This window comes from Physcomitrium patens, chromosome 1 (assembly GCF_059467195.1).
Source record: "Physcomitrium patens ecotype Gransden chromosome 1, ASM5946719v1, whole genome shotgun sequence".
NCBI lineage: Eukaryota > Viridiplantae > Streptophyta > Bryopsida > Funariales > Funariaceae > Physcomitrium > Physcomitrium patens.
Window position 1 is genome coordinate 2972523 of NC_143410.1, and position 12341 is coordinate 2984863.

The 12341-nt window shown below is 29.5% G+C and overlaps 1 protein-coding gene across 1 annotated transcript; it reads left to right on the top strand.

The window, feature by feature from the left end:
* Positions 1-6813: 6813 nt before the first annotated feature.
* LOC112275133 (uncharacterized) lies at positions 6814-8384 on the top strand. The gene is made up of 2 exons (XM_024505236.3): positions 6814-7218; positions 7338-8384. Exons 1-2 carry the CDS (start codon positions 6963-6965, stop codon positions 8360-8362), a joined length of 1281 nt encoding a protein of 426 aa, XP_024361004.1. The 5' UTR covers positions 6814-6962; the 3' UTR covers positions 8363-8384.
* Positions 8385-12341: the final 3957 nt, after the last annotated feature.

Below are 12341 nucleotides of genomic sequence, written 5' to 3' on the forward strand. Positions count from 1 at the left end.
CAAGTTAAGACATGTGGTTGGCAAAGTCAACACATTTTGGAGGTCTTATAAGATGACGCCACATTGTTCGTAGTTAAGAATATATATGGAGGCAAGAGTGAAGTCTTCTTCACTCTTGTCAACATCTTCCTACACCTTAGTCTTATTCTATGACTTTCTAGTTTTCTTGTCTTTGGCAATAGCCATTCTAGTTCAATAATATATCAACTTTGAGTGACTTTCTAGTTTTTTTCAGTGACACAAGAGTGCATTGAGGATTTTCTTTCTTTGAGATTCATTTCTTTAACATAGTCCTTCAATGGTAGATGGTAGAATAATTGCAAGCACCTCAAAGGAAAAAGAAGTATAAACTACTAAAAAAATTGTTAAACCAAAGTTCAATAACCTACTTATTTCATGATGTCAAAGGATTCAAGTACTAAGTTTTAGAGATGCTCTGAAAAGTAGTTGTTGCATGTCCAAAAGCAAAGCAAAAAAATTCAAGAATACTTCCTAATAGCCATCATATTTTTGGATTTCAAATTTCCAAAAAATAACTTGTGTATGACAATGAATTGTTATTGAGTTCAATTTATATTAGATAAAATTAAATTTAGATAACATATTAACTTGAATAAACAAATCTTATTGAATAAAAAATTATAGATGAATATTAATTATAGGTAGATAAATTTTTATTATATAAATAAAAATTTATTTATGGATAAAAAATTATTTATAGATGGAATTTTTTTAGGATAAATTTTGAATTTTTAGATGATAATTAATACTAATTAAAAACTAAAATAAAAATAAATAATACCATATACTTGAATTAAATCATCTAATCTTTTTTAAGTGTGAGTTTTAATGAGTTATTTGAGTGTTGTGTTTTGCTATTTTTGTCAAGATTGATGCTAAAATTTAACTGATCAAGAATTGAGAAATTAAAAATAAATAAATAAATAAATAATAATAATTTTATTAATTAAATTATAAATTAATTAATATTGATGAAGTATAATAGATTATATCTTAGAGAGATTTATATCAATCTCAATTGAGATTTTTATTGTAATTATTGGATATTTAATCAAATAATAATAAGAACTTGTTAAAAAATACTTAGATAATTAAATTATTGTGGATTAGAATAGGCTTTCAACTAGTAGGGATTTATTTTACTTCACATAATATCTAAAAATTAATTTTAGCCTTAAATATGAAAAGAAATCAAAGACTTTGTACAATCATATGATACTTGTTCAAGATTCAAGACTCCTTTTCATCAACTTTATGTACTTTTTTAGACATTACCTATTCTGGAACAACTATAATCTTTTGTTTCTATAGATTTTATCAAAGATCTTTTAGTTTCAAGTTAATATGATTTTATATTTGTGATAGTAGATCATTTTATTAAGATGTCACATTTTTTATCATGTACAAAATCTATTACAAGTAAAGAAATAGTCAAAAATTTTCTTAACAACATCTATTGCTATCATGGATTATTCAAGGATATTATATTCGATAGGAAGATTCAATTTGTATTAAGATTTTGAAGAACCCTCTTTAAGATTTTAAAGATGGATATAAAGCTCTCTTTGGCTTTTCATCCTCAAATTAATAGACAAATAAAATGGATGAATTAAGTTCTTGAGCAGTATTTGACATGTATCATCAATTATCATCAAGATGATTGAATAACTCTTTTGCTATTTCTAAAGTTTTTATAAAATAATTTGATACATTCTATTCAATAAATATATTTTTTTTCCAACTATAATTATTATCCATAATTTGATATTTTTAATATTTTAAAATTAAATAATCCAAAAATAAAATATTTGGTAAATTATTTGTCAAAGCTATATGTAATAATGAAGATACAATTAAAAAAAGCTCAAAAATAATAAAAGATCAATACAAATGTCTATTACAAAAAAAACCATAATTCAACATGATTGATAAGATATAGTTACTTTGTTGCAATATCTAAATTACTTATCTTTATAACAAGTTAGACTATCATAAGCTTGGATTTTATTTTTTTGTGAATGAGTCAATATTATTGCTTATCAATTACATCTACTAGAGTCTTTGAAGATCCATCATGTATTCCACTTGCTTCTTTTCAAGCTAAATAAGATAGAAAATATTTTAAGAAGAAGACAAATGCCACTTCTTTCTATTAAATTAGAAGAAGTCTTAGATTTAAGATGGGTCCAAAATAGGTTAAAATATCTTATTCATTGATTCAAATATGATATTAGTAAAAGCACGTGGAAACCAATAAATAATCTTTCAAATACAACAAAGAAGATTGAAGCTTTTCATTGACAATATCTATCAAAATCAAAATAAAGAATAGTAAGATCCATGAAAGATGATGATTGCTCTTTGTAGAACTTATCTGTAGAAGGAAGAGTAATACCATATATATATATATATATATATATATATTTATTTATTTTAATAATTATCTATATGATTAGATAGAAATAGATAAATGTAGATTAATTTCATAATAATTTTTAGAATAGCTTCTTAAAAGCTTGATAGTTGCGGATTTGACTTTTTATGTTGTCATATTATGTGTTGTCTTGTTTGGAAATGCACTGGGTACGTAATTGTAGAAAGTAAGATTGTGTTTCATAATTATTCAAAAAATCCTAATAGATTCTATCTATATGAGAAGAATATAATCCAAATTTCAATTCAAAAGTACTAAAAAACACTCTTCTTAGTAGCCTCAATCATACATAAATCCCAATCACCTTGTTACTTTCATATTTAAGTAATTTAGATTTTTCTTATAAATCTTAATCCTAATCAATGAGCTTTGACAAGCTGTAACTTCTAATTTGATTTTCTACTTGATGTAAAATTTTTCATAAAATTGTCAATATAAGTCTTCTATATGCTCAAAAAAATTCAGTTCAATCTAACTTACAAATTATGAGAAAACCTCCAAAAATTGCACTAATGTCACTTGGCTACTAACTTAAAAAGTGATGTAGAAGTTCTAGCACTGATTTCTCCTTCTCCAACTATTAACTTCAACTCAAAATTAGTGTTTAGTTTGATCTTTAAGTCTTCCAATACCATGCCAAATTTCACCTTTATCCAATAAATGGATCTTTAGATATCATAGAAATCCTATCGAACCCAAAATTACTAACTTTCGAAATCCTCTTGTGCTAAAAACCAAATATCTTTAAACTACACTATTAGATTAACACAAAATTTTGTATAAAATTAGCACATCCAAAAATCCAAATAGTACCAAATTTTGAATTATAGATGTTATACCAATTGCACGAACTAGCCAAAAGTACTAGCCCTAATTGTATTACATAAAATCCAGATCACCAATACAAGTCCTAACTTTGAACAATAATTGCAAAGTCTTCACAAATCCTACAAAAAAAATCTTATGCCTTTGATAAGAGCTTTAAGCTAGCTCTCTAATTCTTATCATTGATCTTTCAAATCTTCCTTATTTTGCCCTTGGCCTTTGTTTTTTTGGCTAGCAGACTGATTTTGACCCTATTCTACAAATACTCAACCTCCAAGTATCAATCTAATCTATTCTAAGGATTTTTTAGCCCAATCCTATCCTCAATTTAATTCCAATATCAACCATATCAACTATTTATCTCTTCTATCCTAATTTTATTAATTTATGGCCTTTTTAAAGTAGTAAAAGAGTTTCTATGATCTAGAAGGTAAAAATACTAACTAACTTTTATCTACTTGATATTAAGACAAGAAAATATGCTTAGAGGCTTTCATAAAAGCCTTATTAAAACATATTGAATTCTTATTTAACTAAGATAATAGAGTATTAATTAAAAAATTATTTTTAGTCATATTTTCACTATATAATCGTGTCAAAACACAACAACGTGCTTGTAGTTGATTGGTAGGAACTTGGTCAATAAATTAACCACATGCTATACATATTGATAGCTTGTGAAAAAAGTTAATTATATGGTGCACATATAGAAAACTTGCCTTACAAGTTAAGACATGTATTTAGTAAAGTCAATACGTGTTGAAGGTCTTGTAGAACATTACCACATAGCTCCTAGTTAGATAGTATATATGGACACAAGAGTGGAGCCTTCTTCACTCTTGTCAATGTCTTTGTAGTCTTTAATCTTGTTTCAAGATTTTTTAGTTTTCTTGTCTTTAACAATAGCCATTTTAGTTTAATACAATATCATTTTTGAATGATTTTATAATCTTTTTGAGTAACACAAGAGTGTATTGACCTTTTAGTACTTTGAGGTTCATGTCTTTGACAACGGATTAGGTTGTGATATAATTTGAGAGCTTTGTTATTTATTTAGTTATATATATATATATATATATATATATATATATATATTTGTATTTATTTTTAAGATTTATTATTCATAAATATTGATTATTATTAGTAATAAAAATAAAATATCAGTAATATTTATAAAATAGTTTTATTACTCATCTTAGTAATTGTTGGATAATTGTTGGAGAATTGACTTGATTCAATTTTAAGATTGTATTTTAATTTATTCAAAGGAATTTTATAAAAATATAGTTTAATTTATTTTTAAAGATTTGGTATTGAATATTTAAGAAAAAATTATGGTTTTCTACATATTAAAGAGTAAACAAGAAATTGTTTGATATATTAGATTTGTAGTGTATATACAAACATACATATTTGTATGTGTATATGTATAAAAAAAAATCATATATATTGATTAAAAGGTGAATAAAAGATAATCATATCAATTTTATTGAAAATAGATTGTAAGTTTATTAAATTGATGATACAATTTTAAAAAATATTTTAAAAATTAATGAGATATGATATTGGAATAAAGAAAAAGAGAGCATATTGGAGTTGGAATGTAAATAGTACCTTGCAAATAAAGAGTAGGAAAGTTTTAAAAAAATATTAAAAAAGAAGGAGATAACATTAAATTTCATGAGCAACAAGTGTTTTAATATGTAAGAGGGAGGGCCTATGCTTAGGTTTAATTTCTTCTAATGTATTTGTTAAAAATATTGATTTAATTATTTTGTATGTTTAAAATTTAAAATTTTATTTTAAGTAATATTATTATTATTATTATTATTATTATTATTATTATTACTAATATATTATCTATTCTACTTATAAAATTATTTATTTTAAATAATCATTGATATTTTTCTATGGATATTAGATTAATTATTCAACAATTAAATCTCAATTTTTTTTGTCAATATAACTTTATTATAAAAAATAAATTAGTATTGTATTAACTTCTATTAATATTATTAATATTTTTAATCAATTTAAAAAACACTTTATGATTATTTTTTTTCTAAAATCTCTAATTATTTTTTAAAATATTAAATATGTTATATTCAATTAAATTAGATAAATTTATTTAAAAAACATTTAAGATATACAAGGAACAACATATATATTAAAATTAAAATGTGTGATGGCTGATATATACTATATTTGATATATGTGATATTGGATATTTGATATATACGATATATACTATATATATATTTTAAAAATTATTTATATTTAAAATTAAAATCAAATTAATAGTAATATATAAGAATACTTAAATATTCTTTAGAAGAATCTTATAAAATAGATTTTTAATAATTTAGATATTAAATATATTTAGTATCATAATGTTCAAAATTTATTTAGTATAATCTAAACTTTGATTTAAAAAAAATTTAGAATTCATTTATAATATTCGGAATTTTTTCATATGTATTATATCATAATATTTTTCAATGAATTCACAAAGTTCTTTTGTATATAGTTGCCAATATATATTGATGTTTAAGAATTATAAAAATTAATAGAGATTTAATTAATTATGATTATATTTAATTATGTGTTTTTAAAATCAGAATAGTAGATACATTTATCAATATATTCATTATATAATACTTAAGAATTTATGACTTTTTTATTGCAATTCAATCATACATACTTTAATGCAAATTAAAAAGAACAGATTGTGTTTAATTTGTATAATCATTATTGCTTCAAAATTAGTTTTAATAATAAAATATTAAGATTAATTATTATTATTATTATTATTATTTTAATATATACAATGGATCTTTCTCATTTGATAAAAAATATTAATCACATAGAAGCTGTAATTTTATTATATAATGAAACAAAGTCTAATAAAAGAGGTGTGACAGAAGGATGTAGTTAGGGTTTTGATAGTGATAAAAATTGGAACTTGGTAAAGCAAGACTGCCATAAATCTACCACTGGACTAACCTTTTAAATGAATAAAAAATTAATAATGCTAGTCATTTTGAATGAAGAATATAAGCACACTTTAAAGTTTCCAATATATCTCCTTCAATTGGTAACTTAGCCCAAATATTTTTTTGTCAATGAGTAGCCTAATCCAAAATATAGTCCACAAAAAGGTAGATGAATAGCCAAGGCTAAAATAGCTGGAATAGCCAAAGAATTATATAATGATATGATACAATCAAGCAACTTTTATGCAAGGAATAAGTAAGCCTATGTCACTATCACTACCAGAAATGAAACCCAAACTTGTTGCATCATAGTGCAACACCTTTATTATAGAGCAACCTTTATAACACATGCTTTTTTCTTGGAAAGGTTGAACATTTATTTAAAAAGGTGGTTCTACCTCCCTTCTCAAAACCCCGTGGATGATACTCCGGACTCATTTGGATGAAATTACGCGAGGAGATTTTCATCCGTCCGCCCAACTGCGGAACCCGTGAAGCAAGCACTAGCGCACATCGAACAGTAAGCCCATACTTTCTTGTTGTTGCTGGTCCATCTGCTTCGGCTCGTCGTCTGCGATTGTGTTTTTTGAAGCTTCCAAGCTTTTGCTCAACTGAGTTTCGGCAGCCTTCTTCCGTCGGCGTGTTGCGCAGACCGTCGGAGGAGACCCAATTTCGTTGCAAAGCAATAGATGTCACTGAATGGAATAGCGTCTCCGAACCTTGTAACGGATTGCAGAGCCATGTCCGTCAGCAGCTACGGATTGCAAGCCTGTGGCCGTGGTTTTGTTCCCCCGAATGGACTGAGTGGGCGGTGGGGTGGCTCCCATCGAGGCGTAGAGGCTAGTCGCCGCTGTGTGCAGAATGGGTACTTCGTATCGCAGCTGCTTCCTCTCGTGCAGGTGCGTGTGGATTGTCATTCCAACCGAGCGCTATCTCAAACTGTGGGTATGTCCACGAATCATCCCAACGTCGCTTTATGTCCTGGTTTGCTCTACATGTTGTTATTTGGTTTTTCTGAGGACCGGTTGTGGCATTGAATTTTATGGTTAATTGTCAAATCGTAGGGAGGGTCAGCAGTTACGGCGCTACATTCGGAGAGCGTTGTCACAAAGCGCAGAGTTCATTAAGAAATGCCGCGTATTCCAGTGGATTACTCTCCGTGGATGATTCCGAGGAGGACGTTTCAGACGACGAAGGCGATGCGTGGTTAGTGCACGAGGTCACCACCCCCTTCAACCAAATTACGGTCCTGGAGGTCGACGAAGCGGCGGACCATGAATTGGCGGGCGCTTATGTTTTGAAGCTCGACAATGCCGACCTCGCGCACAGCGTTTTCTGGAGCAATGGCAAAGTGTGGACAATTGGCTGTCATGATGTGTTCGCTTCGTTGCCGCCACTGCTACCTGAAGGTCGTATTGGCATTCTAGGTCTTGGCGCGGGGACAGTGGCACGCCTTCTACTCCACATATGGCCGTCTCTGCACTTGGAGGGCTGGGAGCTCGACCCCGAGGTAATCCGCGTTGCTCGCGATTATTTTGGACTCGCAGACCTAGAATCACCTGAAGATTCACCGGTACAAGCAAAGGAAACCAGCCCCGGATCGTCGAAGAAGATGAAGAAGAAGGGACGGTTGGTTGTGCATACAGGCGACGCCCTTGGCCCTCAGGCGAACGTGAAGGGAGGCTTCGCGGGCATCATGGTGGACATCTTCATCAACGGCGCGGTCTGCGAGGAGCTCGCGGAAGTGCGCACTTGGGAGAAGCTGAAGAGTAGATTGCGGCCCAGGGGACGCATCATGGCGAACTGCATTCCGAATCGCAGCCATCTGGAGGAAGGAGATGGCGATGTCTCCAAAGAGTGGGACGAGATGATGCACAAGATTTTGCGAGCTATGGAGATTGTCTTTCCTGGAGAGGTGAGTGTCCGGGAGCTCACAGACGGCAACAATGTGATGTTATTGTCTGGTGAGGTGCCCGACGGGCAGATGTGGGCGTCCAAGGTGCCGGATCGATTGAAGGAGGGAGTTCACGAGTGGAGGGCTTGGGATGAGTCCCACCCTCTTTACGGGGTGAAGCTCAACTTGCAATAAAACGAGTTTTCCTATTACTAAATCTGTGGGATGGTAATGCCTGGTGCTGTAATACGCAAATTACAGAGCTCGCCCAACTGCTGCGTTTCTCCCAAAACACATAATCTTTATCCTGTAATGTCTGTGTATCAAATGAGCTCTAGTCCCTAGGGCCAGAATTATAGCGCTTGTTCTTGAATCCTGAGGAGTGAACTTGGCATACTGGCCTTGCTTCTCGAACTGCAAGCATTGTAGTGTTGTCGCACCCAATGCGCACCCTTTGCTTCAACCCGACATCTCTCAAGTGGAACCCCGCAACACATTTTCCTCTACTTCGTGGTAAAAATTACAGTGTTCTTACTCCCACTCGTCACGCCCTTCGACAGATACAAAAAAACGTATGGAATTGGTCATCAGTATGCGGTGGCATCTACAAGCTGCTGCACCAACAAACTTGCGGAATGGCGGCATCCGGATGAGGAAGAAGCATATGCTGAGCAAACCAGTCAAGCTATTTGATCATTTTGACTGAGAATTTCTGCTCTAACTCATTGAACCCACATGAAACCCTAAAGTAGTGATCAAAACTTCATCCCAGCACCTTGAGATTCAACTCCAAAACCTTGAGTTTAGCACTGCCAAATTCAATCTAGTAAAAACTTAAATCTAGAAGACCAGTATTTCTACTTGCCCTACTCCTTGCTGATGTTCAAACAAGCATTGCACCTCATTGGAACTCCATGGTTTTAATGGAGGGCATTAAATCAGATAGATGATTTAGCTGATAGATAGGAAATTTATCTAAGGAGGTAGTTAGGTTTAAGAAAGAAGAGGGAATGTCAAAAAATTAAAAATTTGTGGCTGGTTGAAATTGAGAAATCTTTCTTTATAGATTCTATATTTTGGACATTCAACTAAAAAATATAAAAGATTAAAATGAGGTGGGATGTATTTCTTTTTCTATTTGATATCACTAGTGTTGTCTTCCAAAATTGTGTTAAGCTATTAAGGATATGAACATCAAAGAATTAAAAGGTCATCATACTCTTATGTCACTAAAAATGACTAGAAAATCACTCAAAGAAAATATTGTATTAAATTAAAATGGCTATTGCCAAAGACAAAGAAACTAAAAAGTCTTGAAACAAGACTAAGAATTAGAAAGGCGTTGATGAGAGTGAAGAAGGCTTTACTCTTGCCTCTATATATACTATCTAATTAGAAGCTACAATGCGATATTCTACAGGACCTTCAACACATGTTGACTTTGTTAAACACATATCTTAACTTGCAAAGCAAGTTATCTATATGTGCACCATATAGTTAGCTTGTTCTACAAGCTACCACCATGTGTAGCACATGATTAACTTGTTGGCCAAGTTTCTAATCTACTAATCAACTATAAATACATGTAAAGTTAAAACCACATTTATGAAGCTTTTAGAAAGCTTTTCTAGAAGATATTATAAAATTAATCTACATTCACTTATTTCTATTTAATCTTATAGGTAATCATTGGAATAAATACATATATCTGAGGCATATTATTCTTCTTCTAGACACAAGTTCTATAAGAAATAGTCATCATCTTTCATAGATCTTGCAATTCTTTATCTTGATTTTGATGGATATTGTTGATGAAAAGCCTCAATTCTTTTCATTGCATTTACAAGATTTTTTGTTCACTTGCTTGTGCATTAATATCATATCTACGCCAATAAACAAGATATTTCAACCTATTTAGGTGCCACCTTAAATCGAAGATTCTTCTATCTCAAACTAATGATCATTTTTGAATTCTATAAAAAAAAGTGGCATTTTTCTTCTTTTTGAGATATTCACTATCTTATATGGCTCAAAGAGAGAGACATGCCATATAGGATGGATCTTCATAGACTCTAACAGATATAATCAATAAATAATATGATTAACTTCTTCAAAAATAAGAAAAGGTCTAAGCCTACAATAATCTAACTTATTACAAAGAGAAGTAGTATTGACATTGTGACAAAGTAACCATATCTTATCACATACATTAAATTGTAGTTGTTCTTTGGAATAAACATCCACGTTGATCTTTTATTGTTCGTGAGCTTTCTTTAATTCCACCTTCATTGTTGTATGTAGCCCTGATAAATAATTTGCCAAATCTTTTGTTGCAAGATTATCAACTTTTGAAAAGTTAAAAGTATCAAGCTGTATATCATAATCATAATTAGGAAAAAAAGATGTTTGTTAAAAAGAAGAATGTATCGAATTATTATACGCAAATTCTATCATTGGCGAAAGAGTTGTCTAATCATCGTAATGATAGTTGATGGCATATCTCAAATACTGCTCTAAGACTTGATTCACCCATTTTGTTTATCTACTAGTTTGAAGATAATAAGTTAAGAAAGTTTTATATCTACTTTTAAAATCTTAAAAAATATTTTTTAAAATCTTAATATAAATTGAGTCCTCTTTTCTAATATAATATCCTTAGATAATCTATGATAGCAATAAATGTTGTCAAAAACAAGCTTAGATGTTCTTTCACTTTAATAGATTTTGTATATGATACAAAATGTGCTATCTTAGTAAATTGATCAACTATCACAAATATAGAATCATACAAACTTGAGGCAAAAAGATTTATAATAAAATCTATAGAAATAAAAGACTATAGTTGTTTTAGAATAGATAATAGTTGACAAAGTCTATAAGATCAATGACAAGGACTTTTGAATCTTGAACAAATATCACATGATTGTACAAAGTCTTTAACTGCTTGTTATATTCGAAGCCACTAAAATCTCTAGATATAAGCTCTAAAGTCTTATTGTATTCAAATTATCTCGCTGTTGAAAATTCATAATAATCTTGAAGAATACGTAATTGTGATTTATCTTTTAGATTATATAATTATTTCTTAAAATAGAATAAATAATTTATGAACTTATACTTAGAAATATCATAAGACTTAGAAGAGTTATTCTTAATAATATAAATAAGAGGATCATAGGACATACTTGATTGAATTTTCTTTACAAAAGTTGAATCAATAATCAATATTGATTTTATTATTTGGAGATGAAAATGCTCTATCTTCAAGAAAATTATTTTTTATTCATCAAAATTTGTGTTTCTTTCTTTTGATGAAATACAAGAATGTTTAAAAAAGATGTTTAATAAATCTTGTTATTTTTTGGATTAATAAGTAATTTTGAAATCAAATCTTGATAAACATATGCTCCAATGGGCTTGGCAACAATTCAAAATACATGCCAACATGAAGTACTTAAGATTCTTAAGATCTATATATAGAGTGATTGATTTCAAGGCATCTTTTAGATAATGACATCATTCTTGAAATGAATCTATAATTGTAAAAATATCTTCATCATGAATTTCATAATTAATCTCAATTATTAAAAATCTTAGAATAAAAAGCTATCTAATGGAGTTCATCATCTACTTCTATTTTTGCCAAAATAATACTTATAGCAAAGTTTGATGCATCTATTTCTATGAAGAATGCCTTGAAAAAATCGACGTTGTATAAAATTGGAGCAAAAATAAATGATGTCTTTAAAGCTTAAAAAGATACTTCAACTTCTTTACTCCACTCAAGTTTATCTTTACATGTCAAATGTATAAGAGGAGTCACAACTCAAAAAAATTTCTTGATGAAGATCTTATAATAATTTGTAAATTCTGAAAATCATTGCATATCTCTAATTGTTTTTGAGATTGTCCAATCCATAAGAGTTTGAACCTTCTTTGGATCCACCATTTGTTCTTTGTTGGAAATAATATACTCTAAAAAGTCAATTTAAGCAGTGTGGAATATGTACTTTTTTTTTATCTTGGCATATAATCCTATATCTCTAGATTTTTGTAAAACATGATAAATATAAGGTTCATGTTCTTCTATATTTTTAGAATAGATTAGAATGTTATCTAAGTAACAAATAACAAAATCATCAAAGAACTCTTGAAAAACATCATTCATGAGATG